We start from the raw sequence: 25,132 nt of genomic DNA, 5'->3' as shown, positions 1-25,132 counted from the left end.
CTGGAGCAGTTTTTATAGAGAGTTTTAGGGGAAGTGATCGAGAGATTGGAAATATTTTTTTTTTGTATTGGGAACCACTTGCTCGTTCATCAGCGGATGATTCTGAACAGCCGAGGAGAGGATAAAAGAAAGTATTTCAAAGATTCGTATTTACAGTTTTCTATAAGAGGATCGTTTCACTGCAATCTTTTTGATATCACTCTGTCTCTGTTTATTCGTTTTTTGAATATTTTCATCTTTCTCGGGGCTTTCATATTTTTTTTTACACGCCAGTTCATCCCTATCGTTCATCGTCTCGATTGATGAAGCTCCTTGAAAAAGAAAGCCACACATCTTCAGTGTCCATCCCCATGTCTGACTTATTGATTCCAGTTTACTGGGGGGAGCGAGACGACGGGTCCTATATCTCTTTTTATGTATCCTTCGTGTTTTCATTTTTCTCGGGGTATACTTTGGGGTATGAAAAATAGATGGATGTATCGTTTCATTTTCTCACGATATGCAAGTTTGTTTGGGGGAAAGTAGAGGAGCGATAAATGTGGTACAAGCACTTTAATGTAATTTATCACTTCTCCTTTAGTTCAGGATTTCTTTGAAAAATTTCCTGTGAAAGGGATCGAAAATTGAAGGTTCCCATTTCGGTGTTCAATTTTGTCGTGAATCGTCTAGATATTTGGTTCTAGATACTTGGGTACTGTCAATATTATTAATTAAAATTCATTACCTTTTTATTTGTACATTAACCCATTAAACAAAACGAGAGAATTTCATTGAATTTCAATTTTTTCTCACTCAGTAATTCCATCTGCGATTGCATTTGTTACAAATGTCATGAACATACTCAATTTGACACCTGACATTATTTGCAGATGTCAAACATCTCACAACTATTTCCCCCGTCCCTTTGACTAGCAAATATTCAACTCCCTGGAATTTCACTTTTGAATAACCCGAGAATGCAGTTTCACACGTTTCCTCTCTCAGTGACATAATGCAAAGAGAGCAAACCAGTATCGATGTCTCTTCCAGTCACAGCCTTTGTCACCCGGATTTCAACAGGACAGTGAATAAATAATGAATCACAAATAAATGCTCCCAAAAATTGATCAAACTTCACACAGTTCTCCAATTTGTCGAACTCCTTCAGACGGCTCTTTCATTATCTGTGAAGTAAAAACTTGAAAAATGACATGGAAAAAATAACCGTTTTCTTTTTCTACCCATCCACTTCGTGTTCTCCTCTCATACTCACAATTCTCTGCCAGACTGAACTCGTGTCCCGGTTACAAACTGTTTTTACCTCTTACAGTATCACCGCTTGTTACTACTATGCATTATTCAGTGCTGTGCATTATGCTATTCATTAGCGGTGATATCTCACCCAACTTGGATTACGAATCGGATCGTTCCATTTGTGAACAGCATCTGCTTACTCAATCACGCGTACATGATTTAATCATGGAAGCTTTACCTTTGACATCGGATTCGTACCATCACAGGGAGATTATGTGGCTGTTATTTTCAACAATGTGATAATTTTGTAGTTTAGTTTTCAATGGTGTAACTATTGATTAACAATATTATTACTATTTCCCGTGATTGATTCATTAGCATTGCAATTTGCACATTAAAATCCAATTAAAGTATACGAAAAGAGGCTGAGAATCGAATGGAATATGAATGACATATGTCATAAATTCCCCACAAACTTAAATGTTAATATTTCTTTAATGTCCGTTGACAAAGTAATAACTCTCGAAACATTTCAGTGCGCTCACTCAAAAATTTTACGCTATTTTGAATGGAAGTGAAGTTTATCTTCGATTTATGCCGGGGTTGAGGCATTAATTCTGCAAGAATAACTTCATACCGTCTCTTTATTATCAACTGATAGTCTACAAAGGACTTTTACCGTCGCCATTCTCATTCAGCGCTTGCATTAACATGTCCCAGATGAAACACCCCGGGGAATCACAGCGATATGGTGTACGGTGGCAGTGCAATGACAGTGTTACCAAGTAGCGACGCCGCACGGTCAAATATCTTATGAGAAACAAATATTCATGTCACATACCTGGTGCCGGCTGGTGCCAAGTGTTTGAATGTTACACCCTTGAGCACGTGCACTGGGAGAACATACCTGACATAAAACCAAGTCCATAGAATGAACTCGTAAAATTATAATGATGTTAAAATGTTTATAAGGAATCAGTAATAAACTTTGGCTCTCACGCATCGCTGGTTAATTGTGAAATTATAGGGCCTCTCAGCCACAAGTGGAGGGAGAAGAGCCAAGAAGTTTGTGAGTTAGAGGCAGCCGTGGGGTCTTTTAGCGTTTTATATATGATGAATTGAGAAAGTGAAGATGCACGTCCAGTTCGAATGAGGCCATATTTTAACGTTCACCATTATATCCAAAGGGTAATAAAATATAATACCGCACAATTACTTGGAAATCTTATCTCAGAGAGTTCGCGAAAGAAGGGAAATAAAATCAGCATAAAGGAGAACCACCAAATGGCGCTGGCAGACCTTAATGAAAGTACCAGAGTGGGATGCCTTGGTTTAAGGAGTCGTGGATAGTTGTGATGGTGGAGAAAATTGTGGAGGTGGGTGGATGAAGAGAGGATGAGGAAAATGTACGAAAATGTGAAAGGAGAAGGTAAGCCCTTAAATTAATTCACGATGAATTACGTCTGCACCAGATGGTCGGCCAGTTGTGTTTATTTATGGAGGAAGTAAGATCTTCTTCTACATGAAATTTATCCTCGACTCGTGCGGAATCATTGGTAATGGCTTATTTTCCTTGAGATGTATTTCTTTTTCATCGTTGTTTCAACGAGTCCATTCCACTGGGTACACTCCAGCGTGATTGATTGGACTTCTTGAATGGGAATGATAAATAAAACTCATTACACCGAAATTTCGTGAGAGTCAGTTTATTTCAATTTATTTGGATTACATGGTATCTTTGGCTACACGATTGAAATTAAAAATTGAATCGGCGAATGTTCACCCAACGTAAAACAAGTTATTGGAGATGTGGAAAACGCCATCATTTAATCAATTCCATAAATTAGTTTCACTTTCTGCCAGTGATGCAGAACAAAGATCAATATATTTTATACAATAATTCAGCGTTATGATTAATCATTCATACATATTTCTCCGCGACTTAACAGTATGTACATTCAACTCTTACACGAGATTTATCGTCTAACTATTCATCATTGAACACATCCAAACCAATCGAGACTATCGATCGACTCGATTAATTTGAGCCCATCTTATTTTACACACTCTCACATTATCGCCGCGTATTTGAGAAGGTCAGAAGCCTCAAAAGGAAGTGAAAATATTCCCGCAATAATTTTTTATCCTCTTTAATTACATTCTGGTCAGAAATATTGATCAGGAAATGATTAATTCGCCTGTTTCAAGCTGAATTGTGCGGAATAATGCTGCACCAAGTGAAAAGCCGTATTCTCTACCAGGAAAATTTTACACTTTAGTTTCCCTAGAACTCAACGAATTCCCCCAAAAGGCAAGGAAATACACCGAGCAATAAATGAGCGGAATGAGCAAAAAATAGAAAATTTCAAAAATGATATGTTCCTGTCTACTATGCCTTTTTTCCCATTCACTTAAAGACATATTTATCTACAGTCTTCATTTTCCTCAAGAATTTGCGACAACATTATTCACATGTTCCTCACTCAGGTGCCACATCTCCTCTCTCATCGTCTCTCCCTTTATTCCTTCGTTTTAACTAAATTTACATTTTCAGGATGAGAACATCGTAGCAATTCCTTTAGTATAACTTAAAGTGTTTGATCATGATGAATAATACAGTGGCCATTAGGCTGTGACAGTGAAATAGTCCATATGCACTCGATGAAGAACGATCGCCCTGGGGTGATCCTGTCATGGCCGTTGGACGCCTCCTTGTTATTTTCATTGTTGGCGGTGGGCTTGATATACTTGAGGCTGGTAAACCCACGTGACCCTGCACCGTGTTATCTGATGCATATGCTTTACCCTCCACCTTATTCTCCATCTTATCGTCATCGGCTGAGCCGTATGCAACTTGCTCCGTATCGTCTACCTCTTCGTCGTAATCCGATTTCTGCTGAGATCCAGTTCCAGTCATCTCTGAGAGAAGAATAACATTGGGGATGATTATTTGAAGTTTCCCCCGATGCAGATTACTGTCTTGTGCATTATTTTGTGGAAACACATATCCACATTTTCGCGTTTTTAGTGAATTATGTTTAAGAAAATTGTTGTTGTTTAAAGACTCACTGTATAAGCGTATGCTGAAATCAACTTCCCCGAGGGAGTTCTTGGCTGTGCAGGTGTAAGTGCCGAAATCATGCTCTTGCAAATTGTGAATTGTGAGAATCATCCGAGTTCGAAAGGCCGATAGAGGAATTGATTGAGCTTCATACTTTAGACTGGATATGATCATATCCCCTGAAAAGAAAAGGTTTTTTTTTTCAATACACGAACAGATCAACTAACAGGATGTCTCGCAAAATAATAATAGATTATAAATCAGCTAAATGAAAGTTTTGAATTTCCACTGACCAGGACAGTATTGTAAACCTGGTGAGCGCCCCATGGCTCGGAGAGAGGAAAATTCTGGTACTTCAAATAGAACAATGGGTCCCATCGATAATATTCATTTCATTTTTCTGTGTGTGATAACACATAAAAATTTCGATTCTATTTAAAATGCATAGACTCCTTTCGATGTTCAAAAAAATAAATAACCAAAACAACGCGAATAAAATTTTATTTTGTTGCAGCATACATGACCAGGTTAAACGGGTTTGAAGTTTAAAGGCCGAGCCAGGAGAAATTGTTATACACCGAGAGAAATTGTCTAGAAAAATTCTAGAACGAGTAGTGAAAAAAATCGCAATCCCCCGGCTGTGAAAAATTCTAGTGTTATTGAGGTAAAATTTCTCGAGATTCCTCATAAAATTTCGGAGGATTTCCGTGAATTTTTCGCAGAAATACGGAGAATAAATTACGTGTTTTCCGATAAAATTTTTAGTGCCTCTGGAATTTTTCCCCGACCATTACCTTGTTTTTACGAGCTGAAAGCTCTTTTTCGCACTGGTAACGAAATATATTAATTCACCTTATCGTAAACAGTCGATTTTCGAAGTAATTTTTGATTAATGATGATTGATAAGGCTCCAAGATATCTACAGTTACAGGGAAAAATTCATTTCGACTTTTTGAATCATACTTGACTCACATAACAAAAAAAAATCCCCAATTTCCATTTTGATGCTTACAAAGCCTACAGAAATCAGAAAATTACACTTTCATTTCAATTTCCATCTGTCTGCTTTGCTACACCCATGTAAATAGCAATCGACCAAATTTTCAACGAGTAATTGACAAAAAACAGCAATCGCTTGGGGGAATATTTGTCCATCTGTCAACTAATTACTCATTTGCAGATAATAGAATACATACAACCTGACTTTATGGACTTTTCATACTCATCCGGAGTTGATGTTCGAGGTCGTGGGCATTTTCTTGCAGCGATATTCATTGTTACGAATCTGACGAAGGATTAATACGAATCCTTGAAAGAGGAAAAGAAATAAACAGTGAAAACGGAAATCGCGGAGTTATGATGCACTACTTGAAAGGTAACCATCCAGATAATATACAACTACTTAACTCAGCTTTCTCGAAGTTGTTCAGCACATAATCGCAAAGATAAATGAGAAATTTAACTATGAATTTAAAGTATTATAGAATAAAATTGAGCCACGCCCCACGTTCATTTAAGCATTCCCTGGAAAATTAATTAAACAAATTCTAACCGAGAAAACCCAACCCCACTTGCACGTCCTCCTCTTTTTACCTGGAAATTCATTTTCCCTGACAGAACTCTCTTTTAACATCATAAAAAATTACCTGAGCATATACAGCACGACAATTTCTTTCAAAACTAACTTTCAAATTTTTTTTTAATTGGAAACCTCTAAGCCTCTAACAAATCTTTCACATTGATTCAAAGATTTTAACTTTGGGAAACCGAAAAAATCTGAAATAAGTTGAGACATATTGATTCAAGACACATCCCTCAACAGTGAGCGCCTAATGAAAATTCCCTAGAACAACCTAGACACTAAAAATAAACAAGAGAGGATTTTCTGACGCCTGTCACGCTTCTCCCTCACCACCTCGCCCTTCCTTCAACCCACTGATACTTGGCCTCAATCTCACCAAGACTTGTCAGTGGTGAACTCTGACTGCAAGCACGCTGCAGTGTGTATATTTCTCAGCAGTCAAGGGAATTTCAAGTTTATAGAAAGTTTATGAGAAAAAAAATATATACTAGGGAAGATGAGGGGAATCGTGGCACCTTTGCACGTTAGAACAGTCTCTCCTGCGCACACACAATTTGCATCCTCGCTGGCTATAAAAAACCACTCCGACCGAGTGAAGTTAGTCAGGTGCCAAAAGCCCTCGGGACAGATGTATCGAAATTTACAGTCATAGATTACTAAAGGGGCCGAAACTTCATGTGATGTTGAAGATAACTCCGAAGCCTAGCAAATGCCGCAGGGGAGATGATTCTGGGGCTGCGCACGAGACGAGGCAATACTAGACTTTACCAACTCTCGAGACAATAAAATTTTTTCAAAATGAGTGCTATTAAAAATTGAAATATGTGCACTGATTAAAAAAAAATCTGCTTTGTAACTTTGTTCTATCAGTGTACAATTCTCGTGCTCTCGACTCATATCTCCAAATTTTCATTAAATATTCCTCCCTGTATTCCGCAACAATCCATTTTCTCACCTGAGTCCTTGACCCAATAGTTGATAGACTTCGGCGATGCCTCCACTTGGCATTCCAATGCAACATCAGTTCCCCTGGGTGCTGCAACTAGTTGATTAGGTACGTGAATTACCGGCGGAACTGTAAAAAAGAAAAATCAAAAGTAACCATCCCCTGTAACATCTGCCAGGGCGGAAAGAGCTTCAAATAAGGGGCGTCTTACCAAGCTGAAACGTAGATGTATAGAAATGGATATAACGAAAAGTTGGCGAGACGCGGCTGAACAAAATAGGTATATGTACACGTTGAATCGAGAGCCAAGTTGAGCGGCAGGAGAGTGAACACGCGCAACTTACCCACCTCACTCACTCCACCACCGCAATACTGTACTCAACATTCTGTGTTTCCTCCTGCCACCCTTCACTCCCACTTCCATCCTTAACACACCCAGCCACTCGCAACAGCCCTACGGGTCCTCGGAGTACTAACCCACGAGTTGCGTTCTAACTACTAATTATACTCACAATGAACGTTGATCGTGATTCGCTTGCTGATGGCCGGTGGCACACCGTTACTCGCTATGCACAGATACGCTCCCATATCATTTCTCGATACTTTTGTTAAACGTAGCTCCTCACCACGATGTTTACTCACGGTTTTCGCTTCAATGCCAAAATCATTATTTGATGAATTTGCTGTTTGTTCGGGGACTTCTGACGGGGGATAATGGTTATTCGGGTAGGATTTGTTCCAATTATTAAATGGGCACATAATGCTGTCAGGATTGGGCGATTTTTCACGAATAATGAACTGAAATTTCGCAGAGATGGTTATTCATGACATGAAGGGATTTCAAATGGTCATGCATTATTATTGACTGCCCAGAGTTGCAGAATAGTTTGTTATCATAAAGACTGACGGATGAATAAATTAGTTTTTAAAACCCTGGTTTCAGATAAAATCGATTCTAAAGAGAATATGTCGGTGAATTTTCAATGAACTTGGAAGTCTCATACGTCAACCTCGGGATGAAATTCATATCCCTCTCTTAAAAATCGCTGCGAACCTGTTCCCAGAATTACAATTTGGTTCTGACCTGTCACTTGATCCCTCTAAGTTTAAACATCAAATCATCCCCAGGAGACTCTTGAGCATTTGCATCGTATTCCAAATTAAATCGTAAATTGGGTTGAATCGTCAATTTATAGTTAACCATTACAATGAGTACCTTTCAATTTCTGATCAGTGGGTAGAAACGTTGCATCACGGATGACAATATCCTGACCATCCTCACGGTGCCAATTAATTTGAGGCGATGGAACACCAGTCGCTCGGCACGTAAGCTTCACCTGTCACATTTATCGATGCGTTATGCATAGACACAGACAGTATACATATGTGACGATGAATGATGTGTACGAAAGATGGAGATGAAGGAGAACGGGCTCCTTGGCATTGGGTGACTGTTTGCTGTTCACCAAGCCTTATGTATATATAACATGAGGAATTGGTGGAGCAGTCAACTGAGAGTATTCGACCTAACGGCAAGACGATGTTAACGTATTGTCAACAAATGGATGAGACTCAATCTAGTCCACTTTGCATTGATTTAACTCACGATTCAATGATTTATTCTTCGATATTAATTTTCACGAAATTACCTCAATATTTTTGTAATTTCTGTGACGTTGAGGGAATTGGATCGAAATGGATTTTCACTGAATGTTTTTTTCGAAAAATATTCTTGAATTTTCGAGTAAAAAACCTGGAAAATTTCTCACTACCACATTACATAAAATTCTCACTTATATTTATGGACTATCCCAGGGAATATCGTATTTCGATCACTTTTTTACGGGGATACGTCTCACGTTTTACTACGGGGGTCATTCGCAGACTGACTTTTAATGGCCAGTTGCCTCTGTTGGAATTCTAAGGTTTAGATTTCACTTAGTAAATGGTGTCATTTGGTGTAGCTAATTCACCAATACATGAGCCCAAAGGGCAATTGTTCCTCAGTGCCCTCCACAATAAAATAATCCTAATCCACTCCAGCTTTCGCACAGCAGCGAAAGCTAGTAGCCAAATCGAGGCGTAAAAATCATATTCGACGAGACCTGAACGTCTCCACAAACCTGCCCTGGCACATACCCGCCCTGTCACGTTCACACAATCTAGTTAATTTTTTATCCAATTGTATAAAGGTATTCAGAATACTAGTGGTTATTACGTACTTGTCCACCTTCGCGAATCGAAACGTCACCGGATGTCTCTTCTGCTACAAAGTCAGGTGGCACTTCAATGGAGAGCATTCCAGTCTGAAACAATTGGCAGTAGGTTCACCAGTGCGATGTGAGTTTAATTAAGTTTTCACTTAATGGAAATTTTATGAAAAATTCAAATGATTTCGTCTATAAAAATTGAGTAATGAAATTATGCTTGGAGAAGCATAACTGATTGAATAAATTATTGGATTATCGTCTTGACTAAGTGAAGTTATATATGGAATCAATATTTTATATCAATAATTCAGCTGAAAGGTATAAAACTGTAATATACACGTGTAGAAAAAAATGTAATCCTTGAAACATATACGTTTCGGGTAAGACTTTATAATCCTTACTGATGTCTTCGCTGCGAGTGCGCTTACGAGGATTTCACTCAGAGGTGTCTGCATGGGAGATCGATCAGGTTCTCAACTGATGATATCAAATTATGTTTGAAGTATAGATATGACAACCGTAAATTTACGTATGTAAAAACAACGGTGATAAGCGGTTGGGGCCTCTGAAATGCTAGAACTTAGGATTTATGAGACTTAATTGTTCACTTCGGCTCACAAGCGCACTCTGTCGAACCCAGTAGCTTCAGGGATGCTGCAACCCCCGAAATCCGCAGATAAGCCTTCTCACGGTTCTGCCGCTAATATTGTCTCGGATTTATCATTCATAATTCAATGAGATACTCGAAAATCACGTGAAAGCGGCCCTCGTGTCACGGCCGGATCACACATTTTGCATTCTTCAGCAAAAATGAGTCTTTCAATAAATTGAATTAGTTAAAAAACCCGAGGTACGTCACGTAATAATTAAGAATTAATTGGGATGATTGCATTCACAGTTCAATCTGGATGTAAATAGAGTGAGATGTGTGCAGGTGTGTGTAAAATAGAATTGCATCATTGGCCTGTGAGAAGTCTCAGGGTAAAGTGAATCTCGGAGCAAAGACTTGTTCATCATTTTCCTTGTGAAAATATAATAACCAGTCTCTATTTTCCTGCCTCACTAGAGGAAACACCGCGTAAATGCATTCAAAACCACGAATTCTCATTCAACACATCATCTTCTGCTACACGAAATCTCTTTGAGCCGGTAAAGAACGTGCAACACGAGTGAGTAAACCGGCCTCAAGTGTTTTCTCCACTGATTTCTTTCAAATGTAGCACAAAGAAAGACTGTTGCAATTGTTTTCTTTGGTGAACTATCCCAGTCTGTGGACCTGCCATTTGCCTGGTCTGCTAGGAGTGGCCGACCCACCGGAAAGCCCCTCGTCAGGTGAAGGTATATTTCTTCTCACTTGTCGAAGAACCGACAGCTAAAAGGTTGAGAAAGATGAAACTCTTCTTGACTCTATTTCAGAGGTTCAGTCTTCGTGAATCCTCATTGATGGATTTCTCTGCTCGTCTTTCTCATTCGATTCAACTGCGAAAACTATTCTGGAGCTCAAATAAAGACAAGTAACTGAATTTCTTTGAATGAATGTGGAATTAGGAATATTTTATGAACATTGTTGAATTCCGGGATGTTATGCTCAATATTTAATTTACTTAAAACAGGTAATAATTAAAATAGGTTTTAATCAATGATGTGGTTCATGCCAACTAAAAGTGACTGATTTTAATGAATTCCGGAAATTTAATTATGTAGTTCATGTTCGATGTAGATGAACTCGCTCACAACCTCCACGTTTTTTATCAAATTAACCTCGTTTTCATGGTACCCAAAAAGCAGGAAAGAATTTCCAGAGATATTAAATTATTCAGATAATTATCTTTGGATTTCTCTTCGGTTCACTTGATTTTTGTTAAATAGGGCGCTTCTTCCATCGCAATCATAATAGCTGTCAACAATGCTGACTTTCTTTTCAACTCGATGAGGAATTTTCGTACCATTTTCCTCGTAAATAGTCCAACCTTATTTCTCACAAATTAACCCCCCTAAATGCAGTCAAGACAACAGTTTCTATTTATCAAATTCAATTTTGAATTAATTCCGCAATTTAATCCTGGAAAGTGGACTCTCTCAAACGTCTCGACTACTGGTGAAGACTAAAATACAATTCTTGATTCTGGTAAATTTCAGAGACAAGAGGATGCTAGCGTTACTGTACTACATTAAAGTGCGTAATTATCCCCTGAGTGAGCATCATTCAACAAGCCTCGACCAAATGAGGAACTGAGACTCTAAACTTCAATCATTATAACCACGTTGTCTCGTGCTTCTCCTCTCCTCCTTATCAATTTGTATTTTCTCTTCCACTTTACCGCATTTCTCCACTTTGTCGGAGAAAGGGCCACCAGTTCTCTGAAATACTGATGTAATAAGTAAAAGCATTCTACCATGAGCGTCTGAGGAGCCGTGAAATATTGAGAGTTCCTTGGAAAATTCTGCACTTTCAAGAGGTGTACGTTGGCAAGCTCCACTGTTTCACTTGGCCCGCGTCATTGTGTTAATTGTATATGCATTTTTCATCTTCACGCGGAATTTCAATGAATTCCGCGAAACTCTGTGATCATGTTTCCACTGAGAATGATGAGGATGGACGGAGCAACGAGCGACTTAAAAAACAGGATTTCCTCTTCTCTTCACCCTTTCCAAATGATTAATATTCCATGAATTTTCTTGGTGCAGATAGAATGCTATCCAGCGCCTAGAAATTATCGGCTTTTGATTAACCAACTTCTTGAAGAAGCTCGCAGGGCTTTTTCAATCGAACCACCAACTTTTATCTCATTAGAGAAAGACATAATTAATCTAGATCATTTTTTTTACCCCTTGAACAATTAACTTTTCAACGGGTACAATCAAACTCCATGAAAAGGAGGAAAAAATCGAGATTGTTGTAAGACTTTTTATCGACATTCAACCCAGTCTCCAGTGTATGAATAATTATCTTTTCCAGGGATCTCTCAGATTATTCCGGGCCATATTGCACCAAAGCACCCGCATCCGAGTTCAATCTGATCGCAACCACCAAGTTTCACGTAAATTTGGTGAAATTAGAACTCAACTCTGGGATTCTCGAGTGAAACATAAAATATCTTGAATGTTCAGTCTCTCGTTGCTCTGACAAGGAAACCAAAAGTAATTGGCTAATTGCGGTGAAACAGAGATTAGACCTGGTGCCTCAAGGATGATGCAGGTGGAAGTGGTGCATTTACATTTTCAGCCCCAAAGGGGAAATATAAGATTTGAATTTTATCAGGCAAAATACATACAGCGCAAAAATCTTTTTTCGCAATCTGACTTAATGTCGGAGGGAAAAAAAATTAAGGCGCTGATGTCATTTTTCCTCAATCACAATCATTAAAATTAAATAATTTTGCCACTGCATTTTCACCGACTATTCAAGCCACTGAACGACATCGATCCACCGGAGAATTTCTTCAGTAGATAATTTCTATTTCTCAGCGTCCCAAGTATACATTATTTCCATGACACAGCACATCCAAGTCTCCCCAACAAATAAACACACATGGATAATTAAAAATAAAAAGAGAGAAAGAGTCAAAGGCAGACATAGCCCAAGCCCCTCGATAACTCCCAAGTACTCCAGCCAATTGGAAATATGTCAATACACCTTCGGAAGCCAAGCGTATAAATCGTCTTTTCGTATCCCTCAGGATCCACTATTCGTATTGATGCAAATATAAACCCGAATAGTAGAATTTCCAATTAGTTATTTCACTGGCTCTGACCTCCTGCTATTTCCCTAGTTGTGTCGGCTTACTGATGTGGTCTTCCGCTCAGGGCGAACCACCTTCGGTTACGGAAGTCTCGACCGGCCGTGTTGCCAGCCGAGGTGGAGAAGTAGGAGGCGAGTGGAGCACTAAGACATGGTTTAAAACCCAAGCTCTCTCACTGGGATGCGGATGAGGTAAGGTAAAAGCACAGTCAAGGCGCTTAGTTACTGGAAATGTTCGAAGTCGTAAACGGCTAACGCATCATCCAGCCACCTGCGTCACCAAACAACTAAACTTCTCCCATTTCAGTTATTCGTCATCATTTTATGGTTTCAATGTGACACTTTGAGAACTACAAAGTACGAAAAGATATGTAAATAGCATCGATAAATGTCACTCAAGTCTTTCAAGACATTTTAGTACTTCGAACATGATGAGATTACTCAGTTAATGGACGACTGGTCTCGAGGAATTTCAATCAAACAGAAATAGATTCATCCGCTCTATGGAAATGGAATTTCTCATAATGCAACTGAATACATAAACATTCGTCTTGAGTTATCACAGTTGTGAAGAGTTTTGAAATTCAAAGTATTTCAATAAGTGTTTCGAATTCGTGAGAATGCCATTCGTAAGTTTATGCTATCGAGGAAATTCAGCAATTAACGCTGTGCATGAATTATATTGAGAATGTAATGAGAAGGAAAGGGCAGAGGGTGAGTGCAATGTTGAGGGGAGGGTTAGGGGGGAAACGAAACTTTAATGCGTCAGAAAGTTGAGTGAGATCCCCCCGCCGCCATCCAACGAACAGCCCACAAGACGCTATTACCCCCGGTACCTCCACCACTGTGGGAATAGTAGCTACTTATAGTGCTGAGTTTAATTCAAGAACACTCACCATAGAGTATTTACTAGACCCAGTGGGACATCCCAACCGCTGTCAGTCTAACTGAGAAGTACAACGGTGTAACACGGAGTGAGAGTGACAATCTATGTTTCCTTTACTCATCAACACGCTACTTCTTTCTTTTATTCATGCTTCTTTGCTCATTTTCAAACTCCATGTAGGATGTCTTGTGAAGTTTGCGATGGTAGGAAGAGGTAAAAAGTTTCACAGTTGGTGGATAACTCAGCGAGTAGTAAAAGATATTATGCATCAGACACGGCCGCAGTACGACTTTGTTGCGCTCTCGTGGGAGTATGCGAAACTAGAAAAATCTGTGGACGGAATAATTTACATTCGACGTGAAGCTCAACGAAAATAAAATGAACAGATTTCTCCATCAATTTTAATTAATTCCGTTATTTATCCTGATGGAAAATATTCAGTGCTCCGTCTCATTTGAATTAAAAACATCTGGGCTCGTTGGAAATTCAAGGAATTCCTCTTCATTTCCAGATGTAACTTTCATGGTGAAATAATGAATTGAAATTATTCATGCGTAATTGAAAAAACAGTCAAAGTGTAAACACCGTTGATATCTAGCCATCTGGACTCGATGAGAGACTTTTTATTACTAATTGAAATGTTAGTGATGGCTCAGTTGTGATTCACCCTGGGGATAGGTTTCATCAACATTGAATGTTCATTACGGAATCGTTCGATTTCATAAATTTAAGGATATTTTTTTGTTCATATCAATGGTCATAGGGTCAGACACGTCACACTCTCTCCTGTCATTTTTTGTCACCAAGTTGACAGCAGTGCTCTGCAATCACATGCACCAAGGAAGAGGCCAGAAAATTTACAAATTTAATTTGCCACAGATATTGTTCAATTACATTCCCTGCATAATTTGATTCTCGAATCATATGAAACTGATATTCAGGAATACTTCTTTTTATGGAAGCCAAAATAAATTTTTCATTCATACAAATCGTTCCCAAATAGACGTTTTCCAGAGCTTTCATCCAAGATAATGGGTGTTACTGTCAGTGATGAGAGATGTTGAATATTGCATTGAGAAAATGAATTATAAAATTACGGTCTATTCATGTTCGCTTCATAATTTACGCTGACTGACAGTTTGCTCCAGAATTACCAAACCTTTCGGATAAATGATATTGGGCTTTTCTCTCCAAATTAAATTTTTTAATTGATTTTTTTTGTGCTATTTACGTGGTCAATTCATCAAGTGAGTAATTAAAAGTGGTAGAGCCTGGCCGGTACGTTGAGCTTTAAATTATATATTTAAGATTTCTGGGAAGCCAAGGGAGTGGCGTCAGCTATTTCCCTACGGCTATCGCCTGAGATTTGAAGTGGGTGATTCTTTTGAATCTCCGGCTGTCATTGGTTATCCATTGTGTTGATAATACGTAGTCCTCGTGAACGTGCACTACTCCGACTCGAGCCACTTAGCATTCAAGAATCCACCATTGAAGATTGAATCTGAAGAGATCAGGTGATTTAAGTGAATCTCGGTCACACGAGATGACGAAATTGATAATTCCTCTTCATCAGCGTCTCAGCTGACGGGGATAAATTTTCTATAAATATTCTAATACGAGTACTAAAAAAAATAGAATCTCTCAGCTGTCAAAACATCTAATGCTGTCACTGCGATTTTTTTTCGAAATTTCTAAAATTTCTGGGGAGTTTCAGGAAATTCACAATAAAGTTTCCAGTGCCAGCACTGAAAATTTGTTCCAGTCACCGCTTTGTGCTTCTCTTCCTGCACCAGCACTAGAACTTTCCTCATAAAATTTCTCTTCGTGCATATTTATTCCCACAATTTGAAAAATATTATATCATTCGACCCAGGTAATCGTTTTTCCCTATTTTTCACTGCAAACTTAGGGATTTGCATGAGACAACATTGAATCGTTTGGCAAATGACAACAATCGAAGACTCGAATTGTTCTGGTTTATTACATTTGAGGCCAGTCTGCAATGGCAGCTGGTTCAAAAGGGAGGAGGAGGGGACAACAAGACAAACAGGCGAGTTGGAGTGGAGCGTACCTGGCTCTTCATTGGATCAGTGTTTATTTGGCACATGTAGAGTCCAGCATCCTCCAATTGAACGCCCTTGATATGAAGATTCCAGGTTGAATGATCACTGTGGGACACAGAGACGCGAGGATTGTGGGTTATTACATGGTCGTGAATCGCTTGAATGGCTTTTGTATCCGCTTTTACCCATCCGACCTGCAGCAGATAAAAAATTACTCATGCACAAATATGATTGTTTATTCATATAGCTCCAGGATAATGGACAGACCTGAAATACGGGAGAGTATGGACTAACGAGTTGGAGAACAATACAATTTTTTGAGTCGTTGAAGGACATGTATCGTCGCATTTTATCATGTCATATACTGTTGGAAATTTTACAAACAATTGCATGATTGCGGAGCTCGTTGTTGCAGTTGACTTAACTTTCATGGGAATATTGATTCGGATATTTTCATATTCGAAATGATTTCCCTGGTACTTTTTCACAATGGAATACGTTACGTCTGTGAAAGATGGCATGCCCTGACATTTCGCCGTCCCAATGTAATTTACTTGAAATTATTAAGAAGATTAAAAATGGAATTAATTTGCTAAAATTCCCGTAAATCCTGATTCACTCCCCTTCACCTTTGCTCGCGTGAGCCCGCTCGACATGGTTACTTGGATGGCAGAACAGACCCGTATTGTAAATCCCCCGGGAGCCACAAGTGTGGTAACACCGTGTGAAATATTTTTATGAGAGGATCAGTCCCCGCGCGACGCGGTGCCCTATTTTGATTTCTAATTAGAATAGGAGTGAATTATTGGTAATCAGGGGTTTTGACCGTGGCCGGATGTGTCGCACCGTCCCGCGAAATGGGAGCAAATTTTTATTATTAAAAGGCCAATTTTCAACTGAACTACATTTGTACAACGATATACTTGAAATTAAATTGAATAATTCACGGCCTCAACATGACGTCAATATTACAATGATTTACCTTGAAATTAATATTTTAAATCACAATTGGATTTCTATGAATAATTTTTGGTTTAATTATGGTGATATATTTTCCCGGCATTACGATTGAGTAGATACTCACCCTGTATCCACCCAAATGGTCCACCAGACACGTAAATATCGCATCTCTCCCAAGAGCAACTGTCAAATTCGTTATTGGAGCCTTAAACTCCGGCGGAGATGCACCACCTGGGAACAAGTTGAAGGAGTCATCTTTTTTTTTGCTATACGTTAAACTCTCTTACAGTTCCAAGATTGATGGAGATTCTAAATTTGGCTTGTCTCGAGATTTTTGGGGCTAATTGCCAGGTGCTGCAGCTAATACAATATCATGACGTGATATAATAGCATTAGCTTCGAGAATTTTTTTATTTTTGCAAAAAGAACCAAAAATAAAACGGTGCAAGAATACCGCCAATTTTTAGGAGATGACGATGTTCCTAGCTCACTAATCCAGGTCAGGGCAGGAAAAGGAATTAAAGAAATATTTTCCATTGGCAATTTTACCCACTTATTCCAGTTCATCCCCCTGCTCATTTCAGATTGCTGATCTAATGATATAAATAAATACAATAGGGTTGAGCGCAGCATGAATGTCATTTATCTAATGAATATCTAGAATATTCCAGTTCAAAGTTGTTTAAAATTTTGGCAAGTCGTTCTTCCGCAAAAATATGCAATATATTTCCCATTCGTGGGCCTGAATAAATCGTTTTCCTAGAAACGTAGCAAAACGTAGAAACCCCAGGAGATATTCATTCAAATGTATATAGACAAATAAATGTAAATATAAACATAAATATTCAACTACAATTCAGCCAGGAGGTATTGCCAACAGACATCCATTCATTTTTAATATATGCTTCATAGGCTGATATGCAGTATCCAATTCTTCAGAGAGATGTATGTATTCAATAAAATTATTATATTAGATAAAACAAATATTTATTAACACAAATCAAAACCCCACAACGTGGTAATTTGTACCAACTTTGCTGCTCTTTTTTCTCCTTGAATTTCCAAGTTGTACTTGGCATCAGTTTTAATATATTCGTGACCAGAAGTACGGAATAATGGCCGCGGTCACCGTTTCGGGTTATTTAATGTATTCCCCCAGCTCCACATTTCAATTGGGTTTTTGGTAATAAACAGCCGCTTTCCACCGATTAACTGGCATTACTATGAGCCTTGAAATAATCATTCCACGTCACGTATGCTTCACATTTTTTTGTTTTTGTCGGTTGTAAATATTATACATAATTCTTGTTAACTAAATATTGTTTCAAATTGAAATGCAGTCTGGAACATGATGTCTTCTATCTATTCTAAAATCTCATCCAACAATATCCTGTAACATTACAAGATGCGTAGCGCTATATAAACTACCTTCATTCTCGTTAAACACACAAGAAATTCCGGTAGTACATAAGGAAATACGGGTATCAGTTTTTTTCAACATTAATTAAATGAACCCATCTCACTTTACCAGTGCAGTAATATTCTGTGCGGAGGAAAAAATGGTGTCTAACAATTCCGCAAGTCATAGCTCTTCGCTCAGTGATTACGGAATCGAATCAGGAACTTAAATACTAAAAACTACGGGAGACTGAAAAAAAAATTGTTATTTGGAATCATTAGGTCGTAATACTCCGGTAAATTAATAGAAAACTTGAAACGAGTTGATTGATTGAAATTTAGTATTTCATGTAAGGCAAGCAAGACACTGGACTGCACCGTTCATGGAAAAATTACGAAGGTCCCCAGTATTTTCATTGTTGCAAAGGCGCGATGGAAAATCCCTGGTGTGACCATTTACATTTAACATATGCTGAGCGCAAGCGTAACGTTTATGCAGAAACTATGAAATGTTTGCTCGCCCTCTGACAATCGGTCCCTTGCGAATTTCCTCTCTCGTGGTCCTTGCGTACACGGAACTTTGTTCCGGGAAAGTCGAAAATGACGTAATGCATTCCCACAAAATATAGCGTAACGTTCCGCAGTTCAGGAGATACTGACATTGCGCTTGTTTTAGTGTAATCAATTGTATGTTAATGAACGTTACGATTTGAACCATCAAAAAATACCCATGTGAGAGAGATTTTCATAATATTTCTACCAATAAAAGATACTGAATTGAAAATCTGAGTATTATCTATGGACGGAAGTGTTAAATTTAATTTTTTTAATTGCAGAAATTAACGTAAATACGATATTGTACATGGAAAAGACTTTTGATCTGCCTATCAATGTCTATAGATGAATTTATTATTTTAAAACTCAGCGGAATAATTTTGCGATAACTGTGAAATCCTACCAATAATCAATAAATTCTCATATTAAATTAAAGGGTGAACGGGCTAACTTGGGTATGCTTGGGTGTTTAATTATTTATAAATTGAATTTCAAACTCACCAAAGTTATCATTCGGGTAGATCAGTAGGGCAATCAACAGGCCCCAAAGGACTCGATCACGATCCACCATATTGGCACGATCATCGGCTCCGCTGGGAAACAAATGAGATTTCGGTGAAATTACATGACATTCTCTGCGTGCATATTCCATCGAACAATATATCCATTACAGCGCCGAGATGGGTGACAATTGGAGGGTTAGAGGGCTTACAAAATCACGGAAAGATTCAAAAACCCTCGAAGTGTTCAACAAAAAAAATTTACATTTAATATTCTAACGAAGAAAAGAAATATCCAAAATAAATCAATGTCACTGACTCAAGTTGAATTTATTGTTTTTTAACTCACATTGAGTGAATATTTTTGACTGTCATTTTACTTATCATTAAAGACGACAGCATTTCCACAATCGCTTCCGCATTATTTTCAAATCGTCCGAGTGAACAGCCGACGGAAAAAAAATATTCCCCCGGATATTTAAGCCCTGGTAATAATTTTTGGTCATTAGGGTAAATTTGTTCAGATAAACTTTTTCACAGGTTCAACGTTTTTTTTCACCTCCGTTGCTCATAACTATAAAAAAAATTGTAATGCAGTACAACAGAGAAAATATAATTCCAGTGGCATATGGTTGTATACCAGTTTTCTTCGTCTATCGGATGCTGCAGGTATATACAGATATATATATAGACTTTCGGGAGTCGGCTAGCCAGCGGGCATATTAACCCGTTAACGTACATCCCGTATTCCTGGTACACATGAGCTTGAGCAAACGAGGCGGAACCCCAGGCCCTCCTTAACTCCTCTATGCGTCCTCCTTTCAGCATCGTACGCGCAGACAAAAATATATTTGTAATAAAAGCCCTGGCGGGCAAAATCTGACGATATTTATTCAATTCCAAGAAAACATGGACCCCCTCCCATGAGATATCAGTAAAATGCAACATCAATAATGTTTTGTCCGTATCCCGTCTTACCGTCGCTCGACTAATTGATATCCAATATCTGGTAGATGGAAGGGCTTGAGAGATTTTATCAGAAGGCTTTGCCTGTAGTCGTTAAAATCCCAACAAAAAGGGTCACCCGATAAGGCCATACTAACCTCTCCATTTCAAAGATATTTATCGAATGAGGAATGAATAAATTTTGTACCCCTTCATGACTAATTCTTTTTCAGATCGAGGCTAGATACCAGTTATTATCAAAATATTACTGGAGAAAGCCATCGTCATTTTTTTTCTCTTCAAAAAAATTTTTTTGTGCCATGACTGTCAGCAGTTCGACAACATACTGCTCTAAAAAAAATTCTACTATTGCTAAATACATTCATTAATTATGGGAAAAATTACTTGGCCTTTGCCTCTCCAATCTGACGATATTTGAAACATAAAAAATGGAAAAAATCGTGGGTCTTCAATTTTATTCTCCCACGACATATTATTATTCAATATCCGACAGATGGAAGGACTCAGGAGATTTCATCAGAAAGCTTTTCCTGTTGTTGTAGAACTAAAAAAAATCTTTTAACACAGCCGTACTAACCTCCCCGTTCCGACGATATTCATCGAACAAAAAGTCAGTGATTTTTTTAACCCTTGCGACGAATAAACCCCCAGATCGGTGGCAGATATCATTGACTATTAAAATTATATTATTTTTGATCGGAGATTTTTTCCTGAGGACTTGAACACTAATTACTTCTTGACATTTTCTAAATACGAATACGAATAATAGTCTGAGGCCTCCATATTCAGAAACAAAATTTTAATCCGAAACTTAAATTTGAAATTATGGGATTATTTGTCCGCGTCTGCTCCATAATTACAAGGTCAGAATCACCAAAGTTTTCCGGTAATTTTCATTGAACTTTTCTCTTCACGTATTCACCAAGTCATTTATAACGCAAACGTGTCTGAGAAATCCTGGGTTACATCGACGATTAGCAGGGTCGTCAAGCGGATGAGATATCAACACACCCCACAACCGCATGCATACATCCCTATTGTAGCCCGAATGCCCGTTATTGATAGTCTACCCCCACCTGAACTCCAACAAGCTATATCGTATTTGCCCAGTTAACCCGCACTCTTGGATGCAGTCCCATCGTCTTACCAAGATTAAATACGATTGGTCGCATACCAGACTGTATTAGACGGTACTAATTCACAATTACGAGTAATATACGTGGAATTATTTGTTTCCGGGGCCAACGGAGAGTTGACTACCCTGGAATATTAAGGAAGAGGCAGCCAAAGGAACGAAATATCTGGCAGGAAAACGGCAGCATTGGGAAATCGTAAATGCTCTGTCCTTGACATTTTCACTAACGATCTGCTTGTCCATTTTTCCAAGAGGATAATCGTGAATTATGCAGCATGGTAATTCCTGAGTTGTTTATCCATGTCACGAACTACTTCTTCATCGATTTCTATCAAAAATTCAGGACTGGGGGAAGTTGTGGCACAGTGGGAATTTTCAAATCCCCTATACCGTCCAAGCAAAGGGTTGGAATGGACTCAGGACACAGGAAAATTCTTAACAGACCCCACAGAGTTCGCTTTCCATCGAGAATCACCTTTGAAAACGCCCGAATAAATTCAAGAAGGACAGAGTTAATAGAAAAGGGGTCAAATACTTATCCGAATTGCGGTAAACTTTCCCTTAATAGAGAATTTTGTGTCGTCATCGGTGCAATGTGTCATAAAAAGAAAATTTCATACGCAATTGAAGACAAACAAACTTGGCCGGCGGTCGCAATTTCCCCTTAAATGTGAGAAGCACTTCCTTTGATCGAATTGGATTTTGTAAGTTTCGGGAATTCCACGGATAATACGGCAGGGAGGGGGGGCTGGTTTCAATTTAGGAAGGAATTTCCCTGTTTTCCCAATCTCATCACTTGCGATATTTAACTCCATCAGCTTCTCAAATGGGCAGAAATATTCTCACAATGAAAACAGTGTTTGAAACTCTCTAATTGAATATTTGACGCCTCATGTATCGGGCTTTCGATCCCACAATAGTTTATACAGTCGGGAGATAAATTGCACTTTTTTGTCTCCAATGAAAACAAACTGAGGAATAATATATTTATTTTAAATAAGCAATTATTTTGTTTTGTAAAAATACCGTACCACGATCTTATCTTTTGAAGGATAAATCAAGTCCTGAACAAGTCCGGAAAAATCGCAATGTTCGTTAAATTTCCCCCGCCACATCTCAAGTCGGAGCCGATTAAACAAACGAGAAGAACTTTTTGTTGGTCTCCCGCATCCGCTCCTTGACATTTTTCCCATAATCAATGGTGGAAAAAATTGAATGAATGGGCAAAAATGAAAATGAATAGGTAGAAATGTTCCAGGATCGAGAGATTTCACACCAAGAATTTATGATGCGTCGCGAGCAAAACGAATGTGAAGAAATTACAGTGCTAAAGGTACGAAGCAAAGAGAGAAAATGCGAGATAAGTAGAAATGGGTGAGAAGGATGCGCAAGAAAATTAGCGACGTTCGCTGCGGTAAAGAGTTACGACCAACGTCCTTATGACCCTACCCCTCTATCTCCCCCTCGTCCACCCACTCCCTTGCCCTCTTGTCACCCATATTCTGTTCTCTCCTTGCACTCCACCATTCCGCGTAATGCGAGAACCCTCACCCTCTCCACAGAGAGGCCAAAACTACTTGCGAACATTAAGGGTCATTACAATGCACCATAAATTGCATCCTAGCATCTCGTGATATTTATGTTATCAATTTCAGGCCTAGTTTTCAAAGCGGCCCGGAGCGGGCCATCACTTGGAACGAATTTTATAGTTCAAAAAAGCTCGAAAACCAAAACTAGACCAGTTGTATCGAACGAAAATACCTCTGACATAATAATTAAGCTCACTCCGAAAAATTTACTCAGATGACATCTTTAGGAATATTTTAATACTTCAGACAGCCCGATTCATGAAGCATGTTGGAAATTAACAATTTAGAATATCTCGTGACCCCCATAAAATAATTAATTCACTATTCTTTTCTGCGCGAAAACATTACTCTCCTGTCTTAATTCACAGAACAGACGGAAGTAACAGGAAAAAACCACGAAAAATAACCATTCCCCTCAACAAATGACTCCCATCACGGTTTTTTTCTATCGAAAATACCCCGCAGGCTTCAGATAAAAAATTCCACAGAGACATTAAATGTTCATTCAATGAAAACCATAATAGTTTTTACCCGTTTCATTTCCACGGTATCACTCGGTTTCCCTCACTCACAATTCTCCCGTCTATTGGAAAATTATTAAACCCATATTTCAAAACCTAATTGACCAAAAAGGGTTGTCCTGTAGCAATTTGAATCACAAATTTTCCACCCACCCAACTTCCCAATGGTATTCAACTCTCACTCTCTCCACCGCCCTCCACCTCTCACTCGCATACGTATTATCGAAAGCGCTTCAAACTGAATTACTTTACGTGACTGTAAAATATCCAATGGTTTGGTGAAGTGCAATTGTGGGTGTGCTGAAAATAATAAAGATTATTTGTAAAAATGGTAATTAATAACTCGAGTTGTAAGAATTTATCTTGAGTTCGCAATCTCAACATTTTTTTGTCTGTCTCAACGCTCACGTACCATCACTACTTGTCCTGACCTACTGAGAACATTATTAAACTCATCCTTTGTACAACGAACTATCATCAAAGTGGAGGAGGAAATATCGCTCGACTTAACCAGCAATACTATCCGATATTAATAATAATGATAATCCGCTTTTGCATTCTCCTCTCCCCCTCCCTCCCCCCCCGTTCCCGCCCATTGCCGTCTTGTCGTCTTCCAGCAGCTTAAGACCGAATATCCTCGATAAATTTCACATGTCAATTTAGGATAGCGCAAAACATCTAGACCAATCGAACACGTCCTCCCCCCTCTCCGGTAGTCTAACTTTCTGAGAGCTTCTTTCATCCCTCTCTGTTCCTCCGCACTCACCCTGGAGACGTTTTCCACTTAAATTTTTAATTCTGTCGGATATAACACTGGCGTTTTCACTTCTAGTGGAAGAGAATGTAATTATTTTCTCTAGTGGGACTTTTTGGTAAAGTCACGTGGCCTTTTCATTATTCTCCGCTGGTCATATTTTCATGAATTCCCTGGGTTCTTTCATCCCCTCTTCTGCGGGACTTCCCCGAGGATTTCAACTCCTTCTCCTCCTGCACCTCAATTTTCCGTCATTAAGTTGTTTTCAAAGTTGGGGAGAATTATCGGTCCACGACAATTAACCCCACTACCAATATTTCAAGATGAATATACTTTTACACAACCAATTAACTGGAAAATACGGATTACCGTTTGCTTGGTAAACAATAGTTTAAGATGTCATTGAATTTTCAATGACAATGAAACTTTATTTTCAGTTCCGGCTGAATTGCATTTAAGGCCGCTTTGCTGAGAATGGCCAGTTAACTGTCCATGAAATTCTATTCTTTCAAGGGTATCTACATCAGGAGCAGCGCATATTTTTCTTTTTCCTTCAAATTGTTTCCTTCCCAGAGGGGAAGTGGGTAGATTTTTTTTTCCTCAGCGAGTCCACATGCTTTTTGCGATAAATCTCATGACAGAACAATAACAAACATTTTTTCCATACTATCAATTTCTAATTCCGACTTCATCAACTTTAGCTACACTTTCTACAGATAATATTGCTGCTGCTTCAGCGATAATTTATAATGGGGTACATACTTTCAACTCACATACCCTCGATTCACTGGAGGACACAAAATCACAAACTCACGTGTAACAGCAGTTCTTCGATTCCTGAGTAAACTTCCACCGTGAAAACTGACAGATGAGAGAGTTGTTTTTACTCCGCAATTATAAAAGGATCATGACACATGGGCACGTGTTCACACGCGCTGTACATTCAACTTCCACAGGGCATTGGAATGGGTACCGACTGCGCGGATAGACGCCGGCAAACTGTTGGGATGACGACGGCTCCGTGCGGCCTC

The 25,132-nt window shown here is 38.7% G+C and overlaps 1 protein-coding gene across 3 annotated transcripts; it reads right to left on the bottom strand.

The window, feature by feature from the left end:
• Window positions 1–2,932: 2,932 nt before the first annotated feature.
• On the bottom strand, window positions 2,933–25,117 carry LOC135164319 (neurotrimin-like). 3 transcript variants are annotated; one of them, XM_064124555.1, is made up of 10 exons: window positions 24,864–25,117; window positions 19,138–19,229; window positions 16,808–16,914; window positions 15,732–15,917; window positions 9,045–9,128; window positions 8,039–8,159; window positions 7,335–7,472; window positions 6,832–6,951; window positions 4,303–4,473; window positions 2,933–4,152 (listed from the first exon to the last, which is right to left on the bottom strand). In XM_064124555.1, exons 2-10 carry the CDS (start codon window positions 19,205–19,207, stop codon window positions 3,812–3,814), a joined length of 1,338 nt encoding a protein of 445 aa, XP_063980625.1. In that variant the 5' UTR covers window positions 19,208–19,229; window positions 24,864–25,117; the 3' UTR covers window positions 2,933–3,811. The 3 variants fall into 3 exon arrangements, with proteins under 3 accessions (XP_063980625.1, XP_063980626.1, XP_063980624.1); XM_064124556.1 differs by having other exon boundaries at window positions 24,879–25,117; XM_064124554.1 differs by having other exon boundaries at window positions 24,916–25,117.
• Between the last annotated feature and the right edge of the window lie 15 nt (window positions 25,118–25,132).

The sequence above is a fragment of the Diachasmimorpha longicaudata genome, chromosome 7 (genome assembly GCF_034640455.1).
Source record: "Diachasmimorpha longicaudata isolate KC_UGA_2023 chromosome 7, iyDiaLong2, whole genome shotgun sequence".
In the NCBI taxonomy this organism is placed as follows: domain Eukaryota; kingdom Metazoa; phylum Arthropoda; class Insecta; order Hymenoptera; family Braconidae; genus Diachasmimorpha; species Diachasmimorpha longicaudata.
This window is presented reverse-complemented; position numbering and strand designations above follow the sequence as displayed.